Source organism: Myxine glutinosa, chromosome 7 (assembly GCF_964187855.1).
Source record: "Myxine glutinosa chromosome 7, kmMyxGlut1.1, whole genome shotgun sequence".
Taxonomy (NCBI): domain Eukaryota; kingdom Metazoa; phylum Chordata; class Myxini; order Myxiniformes; family Myxinidae; genus Myxine; species Myxine glutinosa.
This window is the reverse complement of record NC_136267.1, coordinates 181,710,740-181,738,604: the sequence shown is the minus strand read 5'-3', so window position 1 is coordinate 181,738,604 and position 27,865 is coordinate 181,710,740. Positions and strand designations below refer to the sequence as shown.

Sequence of the window (27,865 nt, the reverse complement as noted above, 5' to 3'; positions counted from 1 at the left end):
CAAACCATTGGCCCTCTTACACTATGGGTTCTAAAAACCAATGCCCATTGACCAAACTGTGGTGCTTTTCAATTTGGGGTCTCACTCCCCCGATTCATCTCCCGGTGCCCTCGCACAATTTCTGGGCTGTGGCGTGTACCTCTCCCAGCGGGTCTACCCACCTGCACACCTCCACCACTGCAGTTGCCTCCGAGCTTACCTGCTCCTTACCCTAACCTAACTACCTGGGGAAGGCCCTCTGGCGCTCTCCCCACTCGGTGCCCTCTCTGGCACTGGGCTGCCCGATCCACACCCGGGATCCTCAGGCACCCACTCACAACTATCGGCTCCCAGAGCCCACCTGCGGCCTCACCTGGCCGACATCCTCACAGTGGTGGAGTGCCCAACCAACTACACACACTAACAGGCTACACGCCCAGCCATTTCCACAACACTAATGCACCCATCCACAACACCATTCTGTCACCCGCACCACAGATGCCAATATCCAACCACAATTTACCTATACCCTCTACCTAACACTTACACTACCCGCCCCGGGTACTCGTGAAAGGGGTCAACTCTTCCCCCATCCACACCTTCGCACCATGCACACCACTCCATACCACTTACTCCAACTCTCTCCACACACCTGTACCTGCACACCTGTGCTCTCACACCTGGTGCCACCTGCACCCTTCTCTCCCCAAGCGCATTCGCGCTGATCCACAACACTCACTACTCATACACTGCTCCACACACCTGTCCAGTTGCACACCTGTGCAATCACACCTGTTCAATTCTCACACACACGGCATCATCTCATCTAACTACTCCCTTCTGAAACTTGCGCTTCCCAGTCGTCCCTTTAAACTATTGCGCTCCCTCGTCATTATCATCCACACTAATCTACCTGCGTCCCCCCTACAGGTATCAGTCACTAACTAACCTTAACGTCACCTAATGTCAATCTCTTCTAGATCCCTACAATATAACCTAACCCACCCGGGCTAGTTTTCACTGCCATACACCCCATAAACTATTGCTCCTTTGCCCCCACCATGGGCAGGGTGGCAGGGATGCCCCCCTTACCCACCGGGCCCATCGCTCACTACCAATTTTGCACATCAAATTTCAACAAATTAAAAATTTGCCAATCACTACCCATCATCTGCCAATCATTACGGCCAATCCTTTGCCAATCATCAAATTTCGTTTTTTTCTAATTTTGGGGCCAAAACACTAACCTCATCACCCAGTCTACTCACTAATGCCTCTCGGTGCGCCAATTCCTGTCCAAAGCCCGGCTTCGTAAAGCCAAGCCATGAATGCGGGTTGTTCTGTGCCAGCGGCTGGATGCGTCCGGCACTCGGTGCAGGGACGGCGGCTTACCCGGGCCGAGATCCCACGCACCATCTCGGCGTGGAGCCATCCAATGTCCCGATCTCGACCTGACGGACTGCCTCAACAAAAAGTGGTCGCCATGACGACCCTTTCTATCGGGCTGCCCGCTCCGCCTAGTGGAGCACGGACGCGGCCGTTCAAAGCGAGGCCCGGCACGCACCGAGGGCCCGATTCGGCTAAAAGTCGCTCTAACCTCTAAACCGGTTACCGTCGATGCTTCACCTGGACGCTTACACCCCGCAGCCCATTCCTTGCTCACACATCCAGCCGTTCCCATGCTCCTCGTACCTTTCCTTACACACCCAGGTACCCTCATTCCACTCACAGCCTTGGTCACACACCTGACCACCGAACACTTTGGCACACATTCGTTGGTAGCACACCTCACCAACACACCTCTTCGCACCCCCTCCTCGGTCACCTCCTCTGTGACAATCACAGGTGTGCTCTCATTCGCACACCCAACCACGTGCCTCACCACCAACTCCAGCGTGCATTCCCACTCACGCTCTACCAATCCAGGTGTGCATCCTTCCATCCCAGGTGTACATCCTCGCTCACCTGTCACAACCAACTCACTCTCCTTGTCACTCTCACTACTCTCACCTCCATTCTTGACAACGCACTCACCCTTACTCTTGACAGCGCACTCTTTCCCCATGCACCTGTCCGTCACACACCTTTCTCGCGCACACTCTCCCGTTACACCCTCTGTAACACTCACCACAGGTGTGCATTCTTCCTTGCCTTTGACAGCGCACTCTTTCCCCATGCACCTGTCCGTCACACACCTTTCTCGCGCACACTCTTGCGCACACTCTCCCGTCACACCCTCTGTAACACTTACCACACCGCGCTTCCTTGTGCTCCCTCGCACACGCGCTTTGACCAACTCACTCCTGCCAGCACCCTCACTCCTTGGCACGCACTTTTTCCTCACACACCCCAGAGTCGGACTTTCTTGCACACCTCCTTTTTCGCACACCAGACCTGTCGCACACTTCACCAACGGCCTCTCACGAACACCCGGGTCCATCTCGACCCCCAAGCTTCTTAAATCCCCTGGCGCATCATACGCACGACCATATTGGTCACCACTTACACCGGGTCCTCCTCCTCTTCGCTTCTCCTCCATCACCTGCGAATCCCTCATCCGGTTAATGAGCACATCATCACGATCCAAACACAGACTTTGGACCAATTCTTTTATCTCCTCTTTTATCTCTTTCTTATCCTCTCTCCGTCGCTTCTTAATTTCGCTCACCCCTTCTTCCACTTCTTCTAATTTCTGCTTCACCTCTTTTATTCCCCAGTACGTCTCCTCAAGCTCATCCTCTAAGGCTACCTTGACCGTTTCCATGTGCGTCCTCACCTGCCGGTCCGTCGTCTCCATTACCTCTATCACCTCGTCCAACCTCGTTGTCAGTCCCTCACGTACCATCTGACATTCCCTCTTCGTCGCTATCAAGTCATCTTTTAGTTCTTTCTGTGTCGCCTTTAACCCTCCTAATACCGCAGTGTTCCTTTGAACCTGCTCCGTTAGTCCTTTTTGGCCCTCCGTCAGCTGTTCCACCTCCTGCGTCAGGTCCTCTATGCCCCCTTACAATTTTACAGTCCCCTTTCTCACCTCCTTCTCCATGCGCTCCTTACAGTGCCTCACCTCCTCGCGCACTCCTCCGACCTCCTCACTCACTCCTCTTCTGATCTCCTCTCCCATCACTTGCATCTCCTGCCCAGATGCCACCCTCATCTGCTCCATTTCCTCCCTGTGAGCATCCAGTTTGGTTTCTACCCCCATTCTGACCCCCTCTATCTGCTGCCCCATTTGGTTAACTTCCCTTTCCGCTTGGTCCCTCATGTCCCTCAATTTGCCTTCCATCCTGTTTTCTAACCCCTCTAACCCATTTCTCACCTCTTTTATCCCGTTGCCTAACCCCTCAAAATTATTGTCTAACTTCCCCAATTTCTTGTCTAACCCCTCACCAGTACCCTTCGCTTCGTCCCTCATTACCCCCATTTGGCCCTCTAATCGCTCACTATCAGCCCTTATTCCCACAATTTGGTTTCCCAATCGCTCACCCTGAGCATCCATCCGGTTCCCCATTACCCCCATTTGGCCCTCCAATCGCTCACCCTGAGCCCTCATTCCCACAATTTGGTCTCCCATTCGTTCCATAAGGGCCCTCATTTGCAACATAAAAAGGTTCGGATCCACCAGGGGCGCTGCCATGGTCGCGGGCGCGGTGACCAGCGAGGCGCCATTTTGCGCGCCCGTAACGTCGGGCGCAACGACGCTATTTTGTGCGTCTGCTACCCTCACTGCTTCGCTCTCCTTATGTCCCTCAATTTGGTCCTGGACCGACCCTGCCTCACTCTCCCCTACCGGACCCCAGCCGACTTGGTCTGCCATAGCGCGACTTTCAAAATTCGGGTTTTTATATTTGGTAAAACACAATCGAATTTCGCCGTTATAATTTCGAGCGCGTAAAACGCGCTCCGGATCGAATTCTACCTCCCAACACCAATTGTTACCCTAGTGGTACAATTGGTGTTCCAAAATTTGGGCCTAATAAATTTAGTCCCAGGTCCGAATCCGACACTCCTGACACCAAATGTTACAGACGCGGTTGTGGATGTTAGTTTACCGAGCGGTTTGGTATGACCGCGTCTGCACAGTTTACCCGATTATGCTCGAACGTTGACTAAGTCGCGCTATGCTAAATCAATGATGGAAAAGACACAATGGCTGGATTAAAATGACACGACACCAAGGGTTCAGTTCTCAAGACCTCCGGAGGAGGTTATATTAGGGCGGAAGGTCAGATTACAACGACAAGAGGGACAGCATAGAAAGGTAGGCACTTAATTACGGTCTTATAGTAGCCCCGACAGACGACAGATAAACAGGACAAAACTGACTCACACGGGGATTGATGGCAAGGAAGGCGGGTAGTCGATGGCTCAAGGTGCACTCTTGGCTCAGGGCAGAATCGACCCGGTCCGGTCCAGAGATGCGGGAGGTCTCTCTCAGCGCTGGAAGGCGACGTTCTTTCTCCAAGCTGGGGGCGCATCTGACGTCATGTCCGGTAAGTGGCTGCGTATATCCGGCGGGGAGTGACACGCCCTCGGCTAGTTAGCTCCGCCCCAGATGGAATCGGTCCGCCCTTCTTATTGGGTGCGGGGGGGTTACCGGCTCCGCCCCTGACGAGGAGCTGACAGCCGGCCCCTTCGTGGTAACCCCGTGGAGCGCATGGGCAATGGCGGCTAACCACGCCGCAGTGAGGACGCACACTCCCCGCGCCGCACCGCCCCCAATCTCCTCTGTTGTTGTAGTTGTAGTTGTTGTTGTTGTTGTAGTTGTTGTTGTTGTTGTTGTAGTTGTTGTTTCATGGGGAAGATGGGAGGAGGTAAGGGGAGGTCCTAAACTCACTACTGGTGCCATACAATCACATTCTGGTGCAACGAAGAGTCAGAATTAATGGAAACGAGTCCTTAACTGACATAGACTAAGAATAACTAGCAAGATGTCCGAAAGTTGTCTACGTGAGATGCGGTGGACCTGGGCACGACATTTAATGGGGGAAAAAGGGGAAGGTCGGTTCTACAGAGTGTTATTTACAGGCAATGGGACTAGGGAATGGGGGATTGGGGATAGTTGGGGAGTATTGGGGAAATAGGGGAATATTTACGAGCGGATATGGAGGCCAAATGCCATATCCGCAACAATATATATAATGTATATATATATATATATATATATATATATATATATATATATATATATATATATATATATATATATATATATATATATATATATATATATATATATATATATATATTGTCGCGATCCCGGCTGTTAAATGCTTCCAGCCCGGAATACTGACGTTAATGTCCGGGCTTCAAGTAGTCCACGGGGTGGACAAAGAGAACTCAATAAACACAACTGTGTTTTAACCGGCCTCTAGGGGTAGGCACGATGATTTATTGGCTCGATCTCAGAAACAATGGATGGTAACAGAGTGGAATACACAGCACAACGCCTGCAGGACCTGTCGGCACCAGAAGCTCCAAAACACGACACAGGCAATATGACTCACAGTTCCAATCTACGATATCCGGGAATCACTCGTTCTCTTCCGGAGTTACTCACTCTTAAAATACAGAACTATAAACGATCAGCACAACTCGGCTGTCGTGAGGCTTAAAAAATCCCCGTTTTTCTATTTTCCACTCGACGCCTTCGAGCCACGTCCATCGCACAAGATGGCGGCCGGCTCTCTCACCCTCCACCAATCGCGTGCCGAATAGCCACCCCAATCGCGTGAGGCTGAAAGGAGGTCACGTGACGTGGTGGGCGGGGCACTAATTTGGTGAGAACAAGGTTGTTTCTCACAGTCCTCCCCACCTAAGTAAAAAACCCGTCGGATAGACGGCGTTTTGAAACCAGTATTTGTAGTAGGTGCAAATCACATGGCAATATGATGGCGGTAATCGTTAACAGGCTTATACAATGAACCAGGTTTATCCACAACACAATATTAAACACAATACACCGTATTAATATCTACCCCACAAGAGTTACACTTCACACAAAGCACAATAGAGAGACAAGGGGGCCAAACTCAAGTTGGGGAAAGCGTTTACAGGAGGGAAAACGGACCGAGGAGCAAGTCTCTTTCGGGAGGAATAAAGGAACACCAAAACCGGTATCCCCTCTCCGCCTGTGGGCCCAGCTTAACCTTGGGGTTCCTTATCTACTAGATGGCGACTAAGGAGGTCAGCTAGTCTGTTCTCCACTCCTTTCACGTGTTTGACTGTGAGGTCGTATTCGGAGAGGAGAAGCGCCCAGCGCAGGATACGCTGGTTGCAGGTTTTGGCGTGGCTGAGCCAACCGAGCGGGTGGTGGTCGCTGTAGATGGTGATGGGTCCATGGCCAATGTAGACAGCGAATACCTGGATTGCCGCTATGATAGCGAGGAGCTCCTTCTCCACGGTACTGTAGTTCCGCTCCCTGGGCAACAGCTTGCGAGAGTAGTAGATGACGGGTTTCGCAACATCATCCTCGTTTTGCGTGAGCACGGCTGAGATCCCGAGATCGGATGCATCGGTGAAAATTTGGAACGGCAAGGAGAAATCGGGTGCCTTTAGAACCGGTCGGTTGGCAAGGCTTTTCTTCAGCGCATCGAACGCCGCATCGCACTCTGAGGTCCACAGAAGAGATATGGACCCCTTCTTACTGCCACGGAGAAGATTGGTTAAGGGGGCAGCGATTTCCGAGAACCGCGGAATGAACCGTCCGTAGAAACCGGTGACTCCCAAGAATCGTCTGAGATCCTTTTTGGTGGCGGGCGGCGGGAAATCCACTAAGGCCTCCACTTTGGCTTTGACCGGAGCTAATTGCCCACTGCCCACTTCATAACCGAGGTACTTCACTCGGCCGCGCCCCACATGGCATTTGACGGCGTTGAGAGTCACGTTATGCTCCGATAGTCGTGAAAAGACGGCCTGGAGGTGCTTAACGTGGTCTTCCCACGTGTGGGAGAACACGGCGATGTCGTCGATGTAGGCCACGGCGAATTCGTCGAGCCCAGCGAGAACCCGGTTAATGGCTCGCTGGAAGGTGGCCGGGCCACCTCTGACTCCAAACGGCATAACCATGAACTCAAAGTGGCCAAAAGATGTGCAGAAGGCACTGACCTCACGCGCCCGATCGGTGAGCTGGATTTGCCAGTAGCCTTTCATGGCATCAAGGACAGAGATGAAACTCGCGGTCCCTAGACGATCAACCAGGTCGTCAAGACGGGGTAGCGGGTACGAATCCCCTTTTGATACGTTGTTGAGGCGACGGTAATCGACGCAAGGTCGCCAAGTGGCGTCGGCTTTCTTGACTAAAATGAGCGGAGAGGCCCACTCACTGTTGCTGGGTCGACAGACACGCAAATCCAACATCTTGGAGACTTCTTGTCTCATGACGTCAGTTTTCTCCGGGGACACACGGTAGAATGATTGACGTATGGGCGGGTGGTCACCGGTGTCGATGTTATGGAGAACACCTCTCATGGTTCCAATCCCGCCAGAGAACAGACTAGGATAGCCCCGAAACAACACCTGCATATCGTTTTTCTGTGGTTGAGTCAAAGGCTCCAACTGCGGCAACTGATCTTTTGCGGGTCTTTGATCCACCCAATATTGGGTTGGGTCATAGGACACCTCGAGGGGAGTTGGAGTAATATACTCCGGGAGGCATCCTGCGTTGCCTCCGTCACCTAAGAGGTCGCTGCTGTGCTCCGCGGCACCTATTAGGGCGATCGTGTGCGGCCGCCCCACCCATGGCTTCAACGCGTTGACATGGGTGATCCGTTTTTTTATCCGCTTATCTGGCATGTCCACCACGTAAGTATGGCTCCCGACTTTCTCACGGATGAGATAAGGCCCCTGATAAGAGGTTACCATGGGCCGTCCGGCATGGGGCAGATGGACCAAAACCGGATTGCCAGCCTTGAAACTCACCGCCTTCGCCTTCTTGTCGTAACGGAGCTTTCGCTCTACGGCTTGATCCGTCAGGCTGATACCGGCAGCTTTTAAGGCATCGTGTATCCTCGAGCAAGTCTCGTGGATGTGGTCCGGTATGGAACGTTCTGTGGACGGCGGGGATTCCACCCAACGTTCAAACAGGAGGTGCAAGGGCCCTCTGGGCTCTCTACCATACAGCAAGAAAAAAGGAGAATACCCGGTACTCCGATGTGGAGCACTCCGGTACACGAACAAGAGCCAGGGGATCACCTGATCCCACTCACCACCTACTTGCTCAGTCACCGCCTTGATCATCGTTTTGAAAGTCCCATTGAACCGCTCACAGGCGCCGTTGCATTCAGGACGGTACGGACTGGTGGTCAGGTGCTGAACACCTAGCTCGGTCAGGAATCCTTCAAATACTTCCGACAAGAACACACTGCCTCGATCCGTAAGGAATTTAGTCGGGAGGCCATGCCGACTGAACAAATCCTTGAGAGACTCTACGGCATGGGCGGAGTCAGCTTGCTCCAAGGAATAAGCCTCTGCATACTTGGTAGCCTGACATATGACCGTGAGCAAATAGCGTTTCCCGGAACTGGTTTTGGGCAAAGGTCCGACAAAATCAGCGGCAACAAACTGGAAAGGCTGACTGATCACGGGGAGGGGCTTTAGGGGTGCCTTGAAAACCTTCACTCCTTTTCCGAGTCGTTGACAAATGGGACAGCTAGCGCAATAGCGCTTGATGTCTCGCGACATGGCGGGCCATATGAACTGATTCTTGACCTTGGCTAAGGTCTTGGCAGCTCCGACATGACCCGAGGAAACATTGTCATGGGCCAATTGCATGACTGACTGACGATGCCTCCCCGGTACGACAACTCGGTGTCGAACCTTCCACGTCTGGGTGGAGGACATGTTCTTTGGGGAATACTTATGCATCAGCACACCTGCACCATTCACATAGTATCCTGTCCGTCCCGGCTCGGAGTCTTCTCCCATTTCCCAGAGGATGGCAAGGGTGGGATCGAAGTGCTGATCCTCCACTAAACTGGTTACCGCAGACAATGCGGGAGTGACTTCCGGCCCAGAACTGAGGTCGCTAACCGCCTCGGAGGACTGATCCTCCTCCCCGGATTCGCCGACCGGCGAACACGTAGCTGGGGTCCCCGTGTTACAGGCAGGAGCGGTCCCTGAGGAGCACGGCACCTGAGGTTGGCTTGACGGGAGGCTCGGGTGGACTTCAACTGATGCAACGTCACCGTCGGGAACTGGAGTCGAGGCGCTAGGCTCCTCGGGCCAGAGTGAAGATATGTCTGACTCCGCCACTCTCTCCGCCTGTTTACTCTGGGATCTAGTGACCACCCCACAGGTCAGAGTCAATGACTCCTCCCTGGCCATGGCATCATTGCCAATCAGCAAGGAGACCCCGGGTACCGGGTAGTAGGGTACCACCGCACAGGTCATTGGACCCGTAAAAATGTCACTCCGGACCTCGAGGAGGGCAAGGGGATACCGGCCAGGAACCTGGTTAATGCCCCGAAGGATGATATACTCGCCGGTATAACACATCTGAGAGGCCGGAACTACCCCCGCCCGGAGAACACACAGTGTCGCCCCAGTATCCCGAAGGTATTGGGCCTCAAACTTCAGCACCGAATCAGGGCCACCCACTAAGGCTGTCCCTGAATAATCCTGATACAGAGGATGAATGGAATTAGCCTCGGTGGCAGTGACCTCTGTCACCGATGCCACCGTCGTGTGCGAGGGCCCAGTTGATGACCTCCACTGACCTCCCTCCGATTTAACAGCAGGGTTGCCTCGGTAGGCCGGACTAGCTGGGTTAGAGAAGCAGCGGTCTCCACCGTGCCCCACGCGTTTGCAGAAATCGCACCAGGGCCGTGCCCTGGCCTGCAGCTCGCGACCGCCACCAGTGGAGGGCATCGGAGAACCCTTCCCCTCGATCCAGCCGCCGGGCAGACGGGGGGCGGTCTTGATCACAGAATCCTCCGCCTTACGACGCGACTGCGTGACTTGCAACATTTTGCACGCCAAAACATGTTTATTAATAAGGTTGACGCAGTCTGACAAGGAAACAGTGTCTTTGTCGACAAGAAACAACGCTAAGTCAGGCGGAAGCTGTTGATCGATACGGTAACGCACCAGGAGTTCCGCAACCGCTTGAGGTAACTCAACCTTGCTCCCCTTGAACCATCTCTGCAGCTGTTCCAACAAGACCCGCGAATGTTCCTCATAGGTTTGACTGGACTGACGAGTCCAAATGAAAAAATTACGCCTATAAATACACGTGGACACCGCATTGCATAGGCGTTCAAAATCTCGACCTTCAATTTCCTGTATTTGTTTGCGTCCTCGGTTGCCATCCTCGCATATACCTCCCTCGCCTTCTCAGATAGATGGCTAACAAGATGGCCGACCCACAAGCTCTCATCAATGCCACTGGAAGCCAACAACTTCTCCGCCATCTCCAGATACGCTTCTGGCTTCGTGTCTCCCGTCCAGTCCGGCAAACGAACATGAACAGTTTCCGGGACGCTTGCAGCAGACACCTCTGCCCGCAGTCGTTCAGTCAACATTCGCACTTCATGCTCTCTGACGCGTTCAGCTTCCGCTGCCGCATGCTCTCTCTCTGCTGCCGCATGCTCTCTCTCTGCTGCCGCATGCTCTCGGTCTTCTCGCTTAATACGCTCTGCCTCTGCCCTGTCATTCTCCCTGTTATACATGTCGAGTTGTTGAACCGGAGTCAGCCCGGTCCAGAAGGTCAAACGCATGCATTTAGTCATGATGGGATCGCTTCCTAACATATCGGGTTTAGTGACCGGGTCAAGGCTGATTGCGTCGCTCACATCGCCACCCACGTGACTGTCAACATGATCAGGTTGAACTCTCACTTCTCTGGTCGACATAGCTTGGCTACGAGTTATCATAAGACAAGGCACAAAACACTGAGTCTAAAAGGAGGCTGGATCGAAATATTTCAGCAATATCTTTCACCACATGGGACGGCAATTCACCCAGGGGAGGCAAACAATATTGGGGTGGTACACGTAATTCAAACACAACGCTCTGTTGGGGAAATACGACACGAACTACACAATATCACCAACGCACATCAAATTGCCAATGAGAAAAATGCAACGTACAAATAACTCACGTTTTTTTTTTGTTTGTTTTTTTTTTATGTCGGTTTGTTTGGAGGGATCCGGAAACTATTCACTTATCCGGTAGTGAAGTACCACACAAGATAGCGTCCTATGGTGAGAAAGTTCCTCCAAGATGGCGTCTGCTGGTGAGAAGGTTCCTCCAAGATGGCGTCTGCTGGTGAGAAGGTTCCTCCAAGATGGCGTCTGCTGGTGAGAAGGTTCCTCCAAGATGGCGTCTGCTGGTGAGAAGGTTCCTCCAAGATGGCGTCTGCTGGTGAGAAGGTTCCTCCAAGATGGCGTCTGCTGGTGAGAAGGTTCCTCCAAGATGGCGTCTGCTGGTGAGAAAGTTCCTCCAAGATGGCGTTTGAATAATCCTTGGACGAGCAACCCATTTGTCGTGATCCCGCCTGTTAAATGCTTCCAGCCCGGAATACTGACGTTAATGTCCGGGCTTCAAGTAGTCCACGGGGTGGACAAAGAGAACTCAATAAACACAACTGTGTTTTAACCGGCCTCTAGGGGTAGGCACGATGATTTATTGGCTCGATCTCAGAAACAATGGATGGTAACAGAGTGGAATACACAGCACAACGCCTGCAGGACCTGTCGGCACCAGAAGCTCCAAAACACGACACAGGCAATATGACTCACAGTTCCAATCTACGATATCCGGGAATCACTCGTTCTCTTCCGGAGTTACTCACTCTTAAAATACAGAACTATAAACGATCAGCACAACTCGGCTGTCGTGAGGCTTAAAAAATCCCCGTTTTTCTATTTTCCACTCGACGCCTTCGAGCCACGTCCGTCGCACAAGATGGCGGCCGGCTCTCTCACCCTCCACCAATCGCGTGCCGAATAGCCACCCCAATCGCGTGAGGCTGAAAGGAGGTCACGTGACGTGGTGGGCGGGGCACTAATTTGGTGAGAACAAGGTTGTTTCTCACAATATATATATATATATATTGCCGCATCCCTGGGGTTGACACCCCAAGAGGACGAATGATGGAAATGAGCTTTAACTCCAAGGCGTATTTCGAACTTGGCGGGAATGTCTTTTCACATGTGCGGGAATGTTTGAAGTCTTACCTGATCGGACGGCCGACACTGGGTTAATCCGAACCCACAAACAAAGAAACAAAATAAGACATGATATCTAAATTCAACAACTAATGATTTAATGAAAATAATGCAAGCACAATAAAAATGTTGAGGTAAAACCTAATAATAATAGGCGAAGATGAGGGACCCTGCAGTGGACTCAATTACAGACACAGGGAGAAACAAAAGAAAAGAAAATAATTTGGTAATCGGCCGACACAGCTTTGCAGTTCATCCAAGGGCTTGCAGACCTTCGTCACCTCCAAACCACCGCGCGGGAAGCGCACAAAATGGTGCGGAGTCGCGCTCTCCAATGTCCCAACATGAGGTACTTCTTGCGATGCCGACTGCCCCGACCTCTCTTGTTCAGTCTCTTTCCACAAACACACATGAGCCAAAGATGCGCCACCACCCGCGACAAAGCCAGAACAAAGAGAAAATGCGACCGCCTCCAACGAACGCCAGGACCAGAAGAAGCGAAATGCGACTGCCTCCAACAAATGGCAGGACTAGAAGAAGCGAAATGCGACTGCCTCCAACAAACGCCAGGACCAGAAGAAGCCAAATGCGACTGCCTCCAACAAACGCCAGGACCAGAAGAAGCGAAATGCCACTGCCTCCAACAAATATCAGGACCAGAAGAAGCGAAATGCGAATGCCTCCAACAAACGCCAGGACAAGAAGAAGCGAAATGCGACTGCCTCCAACAAACGCCAGGACCAGAAGAAGCGAAATGGGAATGCCTCCAACAAACACCAGGACCAGAAGAAGCGAAATGCGACTGCCTCCAACAAACGCCAGGACCAGACGAGAGACAAAAATGGCGAGACAGCGTCTTTTTCCCTTCAGCTCTCAAATGTTCGACCACTGACTTCACACTCTGTCCAACCACCGAGCGCTACTCAATCACCTCATCGCGCCTCCACCAATCACAAAGGCCGGGCGTGGCCACCTCGTTATGAGTCGTCGGGGGGCGACCTCGTGCTGCGTCTGGCGGATCTGGCGGCGTGGTGAGCGAATGAGTCCATTGCCTGGCCGACTGAGTTTTATAAGAACATTAGGGGGTAAATCACAGGGAGGCAAGCACATACAGGGGAATTTTAACCATAAGCCCTATAATTAATAAGCACAAAACCACCCTCCTTATGGTGACATGCAAACAACTCTTAACCTGAACATTTACCCTGCTTATGTACATCGAGATGGGTTTCTTCTTATTGGCGTCTCACTTGGAGCATGCTAATTTATGCGATTCTGCCTTTCCTATGAGGTATTTCATGCCTACCCCCACAAACATAACAATATAGTTTTATTTTCTGTCTGTCTGCACATCAACATTATCGGCCACACCTGTAATTACCCCCATCATATTGCATATTGCACATATTGTCTCACAATCTGGGCTGGAGCATCCGTAATTAATACTTTGACTTTATTTCTCAAACTCCACAATGTTTATTAATACCTACTGTAACTGTTTTTGATTTTTGAGAATGTAAGGTTAATTAGGAAAAATACAAACAATAAATTGGTCAGCAAGATGAACTCAAGAAGTAGAGAAACTCACCTGGTCCATATAACCACCTTCACACATTGCAAACCTTCTCAGCGCAATTGCCTCATCCAGTGTGTACTTCACATAAGGTTTCAAGAGCTAAAAAGCAAGCACAGACAATATTCAAATTACCAAACAAAAACAAAAATGATAATTAAATGATGGCAACCACTGCCATTTTCTCAGACTCACACGCCACAGCAGCCATGTTTCTGCCCATCAGTTATTACTTGGCAAAAAAATTGTTTGGACAACTATGTTGATCACTCTGGTTTGTGTGTTTGTGTGTGTGTGTTTGTTTGTCCGCTCACTTATACTTGCCTACAGGTCACAATTTTAAACCGATCTTCACGAAACTTCACCAAACGGTAAAGTTGGTGGTCCGACATGATCCTATTTATTTTTGAGGTCAAAAGGTCAACATAGGCCAAAGGTGAACCACTTTGTTCAGGTTTCGAAAATACTCAATTTCCATCCGATTGACTTGAAATTTGAATAGGATTAACATATAAGCTAACTCAATTCAACCACCAACTATTTTTGAGATCAACATCGGCCAAAAGGTCAACATAATCCAAAAGGTCAATAACCTTTTCAAATTCCTAAAATCCTCAATTTTCATCCGATTCACTTGAAATTTGAATAGGATTTTCATATCAGGTCACTGAATTCAACCACGTACTATTTTTGAGGTCAAAAGGATGCTCTACTGAGTGCCATTCTACTTTGTTCCCTTTTGCCAAATGTCGCTCTGAGTGATTTTTCATTTATTTTTCCTCCGGTTATTTAATATGGCTGATCACTATGTCATGGTGTTTGTGTGTCTATTCATCATCTTTTGATGTCTCACTGCAATATTCCTACTTGTTTCCATATTTCCTACCAATCCATAATCAGGATGAAAACCAATCACGAAATCGCTTTACCATGTAAGGTGATTTCTGTGTGCATTCTGAAAAGGATATTTCATGGTAAGTGCATTTGAAATACAGTATTTTCAAATATATTTGAAATATTTGAAATACATTTGAAATACAGTAGACCAATCAGCCTTCTCCCAATTATCAGCAAAGTCATGGAATCCATCATTGCTTCAGATATGAAATCTTTCCTCTTCTCCAATGGCTTATGATCTCTGATCATCAATTTGGTTTCAGACCTGGTCACTCTACTCTGGACATGCTGCTTCTGCTTTTTCAACAATGGATGGAGGTCCTCAATGCCAAACAGGAAATTAGAGCTGTCTCCCTTGACATATCACGTGCCTTCGATACGGTCTGGCACCCCGCTCTGCTCACCAAACTCTCCTCTTTTGGTATCCATGGAAATCTCCACGCATGGCTGGCGGACTTCCTCTCTAGTCGTAGTCAACGTGTGGCCCTGAATGGGTTTCTCTCATCTCCTCTTCCTGTTCAGGCTGGAGTTCCCCAAGGCAGTGTTCTGGGCCCTGTGCTTTTTCTGGTCTTCATCAATGATCTCTCTGACTCTCTTGAAAATCCTCTCTATCTCTTTGCTGATGACTCGACTCTCTGTCGCTCCATTCTCCATTCTTCATCCCTCAGATCGGCAGTCTGCAGCCTCCTCACTCTCTGCAGACCTAGACAAAATCACAGACTGGGCAAACAAGTGGGAAGGGGAGGGGTGGGAAAGACAAGAACATGTCTTTCAAGTGGAACATGTCTTTCAATCCTGACGAGTCTCACACTCTTACGATGTCTCTCCGAAAAGACCGACTAGACAACCCTCCCATCCACTTTCTGAATAATCCTCTCCAAGAAGTTCTGTCACTCAAGCTTTTGGGTCTCACTATCTGCCATGATCTTTCCTGGGAAAACCACATTTCAAATCTGGCCTCCAAAGCCAGTCACCGACTGGGCATCCTCCATCGTGCGAAGTCCTTCCTTGGCAAACCTGAGCTCCTCACCACATACAAGGCTTTCATCCAAAGCTCAATGGAATACTGCTCTCCCCTCTGGGCTGGTGCTCCTGCCTCACACCTAGCTCGTCTTCACGCTGTTGAAACCAAAGCATTCAGAATCATTGGAATCTCCCGCGATGAAGCTAACTCCAAGGGCCTCTCACTCACTCACCGCAGGCGGGTTGGTGGTCTTTCCGTCTTCTACCGACTCCTCTCTGGCCTTGCCCCGCAGCTCTCTCTGGGCTCTGTCCCGCAAATATTCCTACAGGTCGCACAAGATCTGCCTGCAACCCTCTTCCAGTTAAACTGCCAAAATCAAGACTCTCTGCTCACCTTCACTACTTCATTCCTCTTTTCTCCCGCCTCTGGAATAAACTCCCTCACTCTCTTCAATCCCACTCCACCCTCCAGGTCTTTAAAACAGCTGTTCACCACCATCTCTTATCTTCCCCCATCCAAAACCTTGATCTTTTCTGCTCCCACTAATTTCACCCCAATTCCACTTTTTTGAAATACCAACTTCTGTCCTGGAAGTCCTTGGTGTCCTTGTGTTTTATACTTCTCCCACCCCTCCCCTTCCCACGCCTCCTCCCCCCAAGCCCTCTCCCTCCCACACATCTACCTGCTCTCAAATGTTGTGTGCTCTCAAGTGTTTGTGTGCTTCCCCTTCTCTCCCCATCTTGTCTTCCACTCCCTCTTTTTAGATATTTTGTTTGTCTGGTTGATTTGTTTGTGAAGTAAATGTCAGCTCTTTCACGAGCCTCGATTCAGTATACAAAAATAATAATAATAATATTTGATCGTTATTTCTTTTATTATCATTATAAATACTAGGGCGTGCCCGCACGTACGTGCTTGCCCGTACGTGCGTGCAAAAAAACATGCGTGCAAACAACAACAAGAAAAAAAAACTTTGAAACCACGTGGCAGTAACGACCACAGAACCCCCCCCCCCCCCTCTATTTACATGAAATGGTTTGGTCCATTCGCAAAGCCAAAGCGAACGGCTTGCGAGTACGGTGACCATACCTTGGGAACCACTTGTCCGATTAATTTCAAACCTTGAAAAGGCACATCCTCGGGTCCCCAGCAATAGACCTGGCAAGTTTCAAGTATATCGGACCGGTAGTTGTCGAGAAACAGCGGTCGCATACAGACAGACACACAGAGATTACTGGAATTATAGAGAGATACATACCTTATACAAGGGATGACCTGTGGTTAAACACCTCATCAATGCCACAGTGAACACCTCAGTTGTACATCTCATATAGACGTACATCATTGTCCAATGTGTCACGAAGTTTGCATGCTGCAGCCACAACTTGGCGAGGAGCCAATCAGTTTCTGAATCACTGGGAAGAAATATTGGGTTGTCTTCACCTGGTTCTTGATTCAGCTAGGGAGAGAATCATTTAAATAGATAGGGAAGATGCATGAATTAACTAGAACGACACTCGGTAAAGCGCATACCTAGGCCAGGCTCAACAGTTTACGTTTTGTATCCCACTGAAAAGCCAGAACTGCAACCGGACCTCCAAAATTGAATTGGCTTGTTCTTGTCACCTGCACAACTTATCCACCGAGTTTGGTCAGAAATCGTCCACAGCTTTTTGAAATATCGTGCTCCATATAGTTTTTGGCCCCTGGCCTGGTGTTGGCCTGGTGCCTGGTGTTGGCTTAACGGTTAGGATGCCGGCTTGTGATCCTAGGATCCTGGGTTCGAATCCCGGGTCGATCGCTGAATTAACGCCAGGGCGGTTGACTCAGCCTGTCATCCTTCCGAGGTCGGCAAATTGAGTACCAGCTTGCTGGGATGAATGATCACGGTGTGTACCCTGATTTAGAATAGCGCACACCGTATCCCTGCGCATCGTAAGAGCGTGACCAAGGGTTGGCGTCAGGAAGGGCATCCGGCCATAAAAACATTGCCTCAAACAGGGAACCATGATTGTCATGGGGCCCACAAGGCTAACCCCCGCTCTAGCGGGGAAAATGGCCTTAAAACGATCATTCATATAGTTTTTGGACCCATTTCTCAATGATGAAGAATTACTTACAATTTTAACAATTCTCAGATGTTCACCAAAATCGAATCAATCAGTCCTTCTCACACATCCAATATGTCTACCAGGTTTCGTCCAAATCTGTCCATAACTTTTTGAGATATTCTGTTTACAGCCAAACTAAACTGTACAGAGGTGAAAACATAACCGCCTCCGTGCAGTGGCGGAGGTAATTAGATGCTGGAGGAGGCCATTCGGAACACTATGCCTGCGCCACATCAGCAACAGACCAATTTTATCCATTAAAACGACAATTTAATTGGGGGAATGAGGGGACGAATGGGGATGAGACAATGTCGCATGCCCAGGGATATCCCAATCATGGCAAAATAAAAAGGGGGAAAACATTTATTTTCATTATTTGAATAAAAAAAGGAAAAATGCAAAATCTACTGTGCTCACGACCAACATGTGAGCAGTGACCAAGCTATGTCAGTGATATTCACTCATCAATTGGTTGCTTGACTGATCAATTGGGTTTGATCGTTTTTGCTCGAATCATTATTAACTCATCTAAGGACAGACTGCCTTCACCCTATTGGTTGGATAGCACACACATGGGAGGAGACACACATTGACATACACATACATACATATATATATACACACACACACACACACATATATATATATATAACTGTGAGAAATAGTAGAAACTCCACAGTACGAGCAGGGCGTCTCATTTGTGTTAAATAAATAATCGGGAGATTGAATAAGACACGGACGTAGCTTCAGGACGGTCGATCTTTAATTCTCGACAAGTTTTCGACCAACAAAGGTCTTCTTCTGGGTCTACAGAAACAACAAGCATGTATATCAGACAACTATGTATATGTGTGTGTGTGTAATATGTGATATGTGTGTAAGATGTGTGATATGTGTAGAAGATGCATACCAAAAGCAGAAGAGCCATGCTAAAGCTTACTCACCATCCCCAAGTTCAGCAGAAGTGAAGCGCAGCTAACAGTTATCGTTCACGTTACAGTTTGTGCACGTGCATATACAAATATATATATATATATATATATATATATATATATATATATATATATATACATACATACATAAACACACAAGCATATATTCATATACCATTTATATTCATATAATATATATTTATATATTTATTTATATATTTATATAAATGACATATAAAGGTAGAATGAATGAATGAGTGAATGAGTGAATGAATGGGTTACGGTTCATGATTTGATTGGGTTGATGTTGGAACATTCTTTAATCATCAAAAATTATGCCATGAGGGATTTTTGTCCGAAGTTTATGTATCCAAAAGGACTCGCGTTTCAGAATCGTGGAGTGTGATCGATTTGTAATAATTGATTCAATGGCAGAGATTTGAATGTCATTTATAGAGTGATCCGGTTGATTAAAGTGTATCGTGTAAGGTAGAGATTTGCCCTGACTCGTGTGGAAGTTATTGATTTCTGACCGGGTGTTATTAAATCGTGTGTAGAGTGTATTCTCAGTTTTTCCAACATATTGTTTGGTGCACTTTTGGCAAGTGATTAGGTATATAAGCCATGTAGATTTGCAGTTCATATTGGGAGTGATGGGGAATTTTTGTCCAGTGCTAGAACTACAAAATTTGTTTCTTTCTAGTAAATGCTTGTGAATAATACATTTTTTTGCTGTGCATTTATAGAAGCCAGGGATCCTAGTTTCTTTGTTGTGGGGCTGTGGTGGTTTTGCTTTTACCAAGAGGTCCTTGAGAGGCCGACCACGTCGAAATGATGTTAGTGGAGGTTGAGGAAATGTGGTGCCGAGTGTTTCTGATTGATGGAGGAGAGGAAGGGCCTTATTCAGAATACTTGGCAATTGGGATGAGGTAGGAGAGTAGGTGGTTACCAATGGGACACGGTTAGTTACAGGTTTGGGTTTGTAAGTCAGAAGGTCTGCTCTCGGTATGCGTTTGGCTCGGTTTATTGCTTCTTTCACAGAGTGAGGGTCATAGTTTCTTGCAATGAAGTGTGTTTCTAATTGACAGAGAGAAGTTTATTCTGCCATTTTTGTTGAGCAAATGCGTCTTACTCTGATTGCTTGACTGTATGGTATGCTTGCAATTGTATGTTTAGGATGAGATGAAGAAGGGAGAAGGTAAGAGTGAGTGTCTGTTGGTTTGGTGTATTGCTCTGTTTCGAGTCTGTTATTTTGAAGCGTGAGTGATGTGTCTGGAAAGTGAACTTCGGATTGTGAGCTGTCGAATGTAAACTTGATGGTCGGATGAATCAAATTTGTTGACTGTCATTTACGTCCTCTCGTGATGAATCTCTCCTCATACCTTGAGGACACCACCAGTTTTCTGACCCACATCCAAGGATTGAACAGAATATACTCACCTTTCAACTCCCAAACCATTTTAGTCACAGCAGATGTTACATCCCTCTACACTAATATTCCACATTCAGAAGGCCTGTCTGCATGCCACAAAGCACTAGATACACGACAAGTCCCAATACCACCTACTCAAGACCTTATGTGCCGATTACAACTGACACTCAAACTGAATAATTTCCAATTCAACAGACGACATTACATTCAAACTCAAGGTACCGCTATGGGTACCCCTGTTGCACCATCGTACACCAACATCTTCATGGGAATGATAGAGGCCAAGATCTATGCACAACCTCATCACGGCATCTTGAAAATCCTGGGTACGTTATATTGATGACATCCAGTTCATCTGGTCAAAATCCCTCCATAGTCTCACACAATTCCAAAATGAATTAAATTTGATTCATCCGACCATCAAGTTAACATTCGACAGCTCACAGTCCGAAGTTCACTTTCTAGACACATCACTCACGCTTCAAAATAACAGACTCGAAACAGAAGTATACACCAAACCAACAGACACTCACTCTTACCTTCTCCCTTCTTCATCTCATCCTAAACATACAATTGCAAGCATACCATACAGTCAAGCAATCAGAGTAAGACGCATTTGCTCAACAAAAATGGCAGAATAAACTTCTCTCTGTCAATTAGAAACACACTTCATTGCAAGAAACTATGACCCTCAATCTGTGCAAGAAGCAATAACCCGAGCCAAACGCATACCGAGAGCAGACCTTCTGACTTACAAACCCAAAGCTGCAACTAACCGTGTCCCATTGGTAACCACCTACTCTCCTACCTCATCCCAATTGCCAAGTATTCTGAATAAGGCCCTTCCTCTCCTCCATCAATCAGAAACACTCGGCACCACATTTCCTCAACCTCCACTAACATCATTTCGACGTGGTCGGCCACTCAGGGACCTCTTGGTAAAAGCAAAGCACCCACAGCCCCACAACAAAGAAACTAGGATCCCTGGCTTCTATAAATGCACAGCAAACAAATGTATTATTCACAAGCATTTACTAGAAGGAAACAAATTTTGTAGTTCTAGCACTGGACAAAAATTCCCCATCACCTCCAATATGAACTGCAAATCTACATGGGTCATATACCTAATCACTTGCCAAAAGTGCACCAAACAATATGTTGGAAAAACTGAGAATACACTCTACACACGATTTAATAACACCGGTCAGAAATCAATAACCTCCACACCAGTCAGGGCAAATCTCTACCTTACACGATACACTTTAATCAACCGGATCACTCTATAAATGACATTCAAATCTCTGCCATTGAATCAATCACAAATCGATCCCACTCCACGATTCTGAAACATGAGCCCTTTTGGATACATAAACTTCGGACAAAAATCTCTCATGGCATAAATTTTGATGATTAAAAATGTTTCAGGATCAACCCAATCAAATCATTAACCGTAACCCATTCATTCACTCATTCACTCATTCTACCTTTATATGTCATTTTTATAAATATATAAATAAATATATAAATACATTCTATGAATATAAATGGAATATGAATATATGCTTGTGTGTTTATGTATGTATGTATATATATATTTGTATATGCACGTGCACAAACTAACGTGAATGATAACTGTCAGCTGCGCTTCACTTCCGCTGAACTTGGGGACGGTGAGTAAGCTTTAGCGTGGCTCTTCTTCTTTTTGTATGCATCTTCTACACATATCACAAATCTTACACACATATAACTGCACATACTTGTCTGATATACATGCCTGTTGTTTCTGTCGACCAAGAAGAAGACCTTTGTTGGTCGAAAGCTTGTCGAGAATTAAAGATCGACCGTCCTGAAGCTACGTCTGCATCTTATTCAATCTCCCGATTATATATTTACATATATATATTTATTTATTTACACACACACACACACACACACACACACACACACACACACACACACACACACACACACACACACACACACACTTTTTCTTTTATTATTACTAGCGTGGATCGGTTCGCTACACTCGCCTCACCATACGTCGCCACAGGGGCACAGGCTTATTTGAAACTGACGATTATAATTCATGACTGTACATGAGACGCTATGTTATCATCATACAAACATTTATTTTGCACATTTTCCTTTCCTATTCCGCTATTTCCTATTCCAGTCGATCGCTGAGTTAATGCCAGGAGGGATGACTCAGCCTGTCATCCTTCCGAGGTCGGCAAATTGAGTACCAGCTTGCTGGGATGAATGATCCCGGTGTGTACCCCGGTTTAGAATAGGTACACTGTATCCCTGCGCATCGTGAGAGCGTGACCAAGGGTTGGCGTCAGGAAGGGCATCCGGCCATAAAAACATTGCCTCAAACAGGGAACCATGATTGTCATGGGGCAATCGTCATGGGGCTAACCACCGCTCTTGCGGGGAAAATGGCCTTAAAACGACCATTCATTCATTTTGTATACTGAATCGAGGCTCGTGATTCATATTCCTTTCCTATTCCATCTCCAGGCACTGGATGACGCGTGCCGAAAGGGAGTTCTCAGTTTTCGCTCTGTTTGTTTTCTTGTTTGCCGGGCAATAGTCATCTCAGTCACCCTTTGAGCTGAGAAGCTGAAATTTGGCAAAATAGTGAACAAGTGCTTTGGCAAAAACCGCATTTTTTATTTTTTGATTCATCAATTCATTGATTAATTACTTAATTATTATCGATTTATTCAGTACCTATTTATTTTCTTTCAAAATCTCCCAAAAAAAATGTTTGCTGAAAATACTCGTCATCACTCGTTCATGAACCTCTGAAAGTTTCACAAAGATCTGTTTGGCCATCTCTGAGAAAATGGCAACACACTGACAGACAGACGAACATCTGTCTTATGGTATAAGATTGGAATTATTATCAACCAATTCATGAAGAAACAATTGTTTTCGGCCAATATTGACAAAGCAAAGCTTCAGGTGGCCACTGTCACTTTGATTAAGTACCTGGATGGCAATAGGGAGAAGTTCTCCTTCAGGTGTGCAGTAGAGCATACAGACGGGGGCTGCAGTGGTCATATTCTCTGATTGGGTCTTGCAATCTGCCTCAATCCCGTGAAAATACTTGAAATCCACAATGTAGATGTTTCCTTCCTGTAAATTTCATGCTTTGTTGAAAATGAAAATAAATCATTCTCCCATTAGCCCCAACCTCTCATTTTCTGCTTATTGGCCAACAAGCGATAATATAATTTCCTGAAAAGATGGATTTAATAGCGATGAAATGTGATCAATTGCCACGTACTTGTTTATGCCAATGAATTAGAGATGTAAAATTATAACGAAAATGCAAACTTTTACATGTGTATTTCACTCATTCTTCATCACTTGAGCAAGCAATACATGTTTATCTTTTCATCGACACTGAAAAAGGAGATGTGCGTACTTAATACCCTAAAACCATTCAGAAACTCAATACCTTCAGACTACCAAGACCATCAAAGACCCTTATGACCCCCAATACCTTTTCAGACCTTTAAAAAGTCCACATCAACAATTTCACCCCATTATCATCAAATGGGATATTTTTGTGATTTTATTTGTTGCCAAACCTCAGGAATTTTTCAATATATAAAATTGAGAATTGCACAGCATATATATGTATGTATGTATGTATGTATGTATGTATGTATGTATGTTTATATATATATATATATAATTAGGGTGGTTCACAGATGCAGTCAGGTGAAAAAGTAAGTACACCCCATGTAAAGTTTTGACCTTTTCAACATATTTCAACATACAGCTATTTGATCTTCATTTCAACAATATTGATAGATAAAGGTGATTTAATATAACAAATATCATGAAACATTTACATTTTGTAGTCCATTGTATAATTTAATTAAACATAAATGCAAATTTCGCATGTGGAAAAAGTAAATACACCCTTGGCTCTAATAGGTGGTGTTGCCCCCTTTGGCAGAAACAAACTCAAGTAGGCATTTCTTATAACTGTCTACCCGTCTCTGACATCGACTGGGATACATTTTTGCCCACTCCTCCATGCAGAATTCTTTCAGCTGCGCGAGGTTTGAGGGGTTTCTTGCATGCACAGCTTGTTTCAAATCCCCCCACAACATCTCGATGGGATTTAGATCCGGGCTTTGACTTGGCCATTCCAGAACCCTCCATTTCTTTCTTTTCAGCCATTCCTTGGTGGATTAACCTGTATCTTTAGGGTCATTGACATGTTGCAAGGTCCCCTGTCGCTTGAGCTTCAACTTCAACTTTCCGACAGATGGCCTCACATTATGCTCAAGCACCCTCTGGTGCAATGAAGAATTCATAGTGGATTCTATGATGGTGAGCTGCCCAGGCCCTGATGCAGCAAAGCTGCCCCAAACCATAATATTTCCACCACCATGCTTTACAGTTGGTATCAGGTTCTTGTGGTCAAATGCTGTCTTTGGTTTTCACCAAACATGTCTTCTGGTACTGTGGCCAAATTGCATTGTTCCAGAAGTGCTGGTCTTTGCCTAGGTGTTCATTCGCAAACTTTAGTCTTGCCCTGATGTTCTTTCTGGACAGCAAATGTTTCCTCCTGGCACACCTCCCATGTAGATCAAATTTGGGCAGCCTCTTTCTAATGGTAGACTCGTGCACTTTGACATCAACAGTGGCAAGAGCTACCTGTAGGTCCCGTGATGACATTCTGGGGTTCTTCGAGACTTCTTTCAGCATCTTGGGGTCTGCTCTCGGGCTGAACTTGCTGGGGCGGCCTGGCCTGAACAAGTTGGCAGTTGTTTGGAATCTTCTCCACTTGTAGATGATCTTCCGGAGAGTCGAATGATTGATTTCAAAATTGTTTGGAGATCTTTTTTAATCCCTCCCCAGACTCATCGGCATTGATAACCTTCTTTCTGAAGGCTTCAGAGAGCTCTTTTGATTTAGGCATGGTGACGCCACACGCTTCAACAACAAAGAACAAACCAAACTAAATGTCTGAGGTTTAAATAAGACAGGTTCCTCCAAGATTCTCTCCGACGATGTTCTAATCATTTGCACCTGAGCTGGTGCACCTGATTCTAATTTTAGGTATTTGAAGTAGTGATAAATGTAGGGGTGTACTTACTTTTTCCACATGCGAAATTTGCATTTTTGTTTATTTAAATTATACAATGGACTACAAAATGTAAATGTTTCATGATATTTGTTATATTATATCACCTTTATCTATCAATATTGTTGAAATGAAGATCAAATAGCTGTGTGTTGAAATATGTTGAAAAAGTCAAAACTTTACATGGGGTGTGCTTACTTTTTCAAGTGACTGTATATGTAATATTTAATACTATTAAATATCCATGCTCCACAAGGCTGCCCTTGTTCCTATGTTTATAAACATCATATGAACCAAATATGAGGTCAATTGGAACTTATTTAGAGGTTGCTCAAAAAATAACATTTTAAATTTATCCTGTTTTTTTCAGATGGCAGAAACTTGCAGCTTTTCCACAGATTGGTTGCTGGGCAAGTCTGAAAAGGAAATAATATGTGGGGGACTACCAACCAAACGACACACATTGCAGAAAATGGTGTACCATCACATACAAGAACACCATACAGTTCGTGAAAGTGCCAAACTTAGTGTACAAGCTGCGTGTGCATACTGAGAGAAAGCACGAATTCCAGTGCAGAGAGTAGATTCCTGTGAGCGCCAACTTTTGAAGTTGTATGATGCCTACAAACTGGAAAATAAAAATAGAACCAAGACATTCGAAAACTATAGAGTGAAGGAGCAGATGTTCAAAGAGGATCTTCAATCCCTCTTCGATATCTCACCAAATGATGCGCTTGAGAAAATGACGAATGAAGAAGACAAAGCATTCCTTATCATGCAGCGTGAGGATCCCCCAAGTTCACGTATGGGATCTGTGGACAACACTCTGGCAGTGAAGGAGAACAGAAAGCGTATCAGGCTTGAGAATGAAGATAAAAGAAAGAAGAAACATGCTGCTCAGACTCTAACAGCAATGCAATCTGTTCCATCAACATCGGCTGTGGTTGATGATGATGATGAGTCTGAGATTGAAAGCTCCGATTCAGGGGACAATGAATTCAAACTCCAAAGTCCATCTTCTGCCAAACAGGCGAAAAGGGCTCCCATCAAGGTGATCACTCCAGCAACAGTGGCAACTCTGGACAGAGTAAATCTCTCAGATCAGCGTGCTATGTTTGTGGCCAGTGCTTTTGCACAATCTCTTGGTCATACCATTGAAGACGTTTCTCTGTCACACAGTGGAATTCGTCGTGCTCGAATTCGTGGAAGAAAAATAATGGCCACTGAATAACTCCGACTACACTTGGATGGGGAACTGCTCCCTGATTATTCTGGCAATCACAAATAATCTGTTGATCGGGAAGCGATACTTGTAACTGGTATGCATACCGAGAAGTTACTTGGAGTCCCAAAAATTCCCCAAGGCACTGGTGTAGCACATGCAAATGCATGCATACAACTTCTTGAGGAGTGGAATGTCAAACAGTTGGTGAAAGGCATAGTGTTTGACACCACTGCATCCAACACAGGGCTGAGAAACAGAGCATGTACCCATAATTGTACCCTCATTGAAGCAGCTTTGGATGCGAAGCTTGTCTGGATTGCATGTCGTCATCATGTGTTTGAAGTAATGCTCTCTGATGTTACATCTAAAGTCATAGGACCCACTAGCGGACCTGAGATCAGACTGTTCAAGAGGTTTCAGAAACAGTGGTCTTTAATTGACAAGAAGAGGTTCCAAGTAGGAGAAGATAAAATATTTTCCGATAACCTTGTTGAACGTCAGAATATGACACTTTTTTATGCAGCTGCGCTCGAAGAACAACACCCATGTGATGACTATGAAGAACTTCTGAGACTATGCCATACATTTCTGGGTGGATGTGAGGCCAGAGAGGTGAAATTCCGTGCCCCAGGAGCTATGCACAATGCCCGCTGGATGATGAAAGCCATATATGCTCTCAAGATGGTTCTCTTCAAAGACCAAATAAAGCTAACATCACGTGAATTGAAGGGAATCCCACAGATTGCTATTTTTGTTGCACTTGTGTATGCGAGATTCTGGCATGAGGTGCCGCTACCCACAAAGGCACCTCTCAATGATTTGCTTCTTCTTTCAACCGTTGATTCTTACCCAGATATGGTTGTCCGTGAAACTGCTGTCAAAGCATTCACGAGACACCTCTGGTATTTGTCAGAACACCTTGCTGCATTAGCTCTTTTTGATAGCCGGGTGGATGATGAGACAAAGGCAAAGATGGTGAAGAACTTCAAGCGGGCTCCAAAGCCAAACAATCTTCATAGGATAGATGCTAAAGCCTTCAGGCTTTCTGACTCAGTGGACACCGACATCACAAGTCGATCTCTTGAATTATTTGGTGTTGTCATCTCAGAGTCTGACAAAGAAGTATCACTGAGTTTTCTGGAAAAGGAGCCACACCTCTGGAACACAGCCAACTCATACCAAGAGCTTGAGAAGAAGATACGCAGCATGAAGGTTATCAATGACTGTGCTGAGTGAGGTGTTGCTCTCATCCAAACTTTCCATGACACTCTGACCAAGAATGAAGAGCAGAAGCAATTTGTGTTGAGAGTTGTGAAACTTCATCGTGAAAACTTTCCAGTGTCAACCAAAGCCATCTTGTCAAAGAAGTAGGCAATGTTTTGAAACACAAGTTTCTGAAAACAATGTTAAGTAAAATCATTCAAATTATGTGTATTCTGATGTTTACTTTGTTTTATTGTCCTGATAGATTTGTTTTA

The 27,865-nt window shown here is 46.6% G+C and overlaps 1 protein-coding gene across 1 annotated transcript in view; it reads right to left on the bottom strand.

Moving 5' to 3' along the window:
* Window positions 1-27,865, bottom strand: part of LOC137415493 (polyunsaturated fatty acid 5-lipoxygenase-like) — a 214,856-nt gene that overhangs the window by 37,737 nt on the left and 149,254 nt on the right. The window contains exons 8-10 of the mRNA XM_078782592.1: window positions 23,047-23,193; window positions 16,836-17,036; window positions 13,732-13,818 (exon numbers count right to left, since the gene is read on the bottom strand). Of these exons, the coding sequence (XP_078638718.1) occupies window positions 13,732-13,818; window positions 16,836-17,036; window positions 23,047-23,193 (435 nt within the window). The remainder of the gene's footprint in view (window positions 1-13,731; window positions 13,819-16,835; window positions 17,037-23,046; window positions 23,194-27,865) is intronic.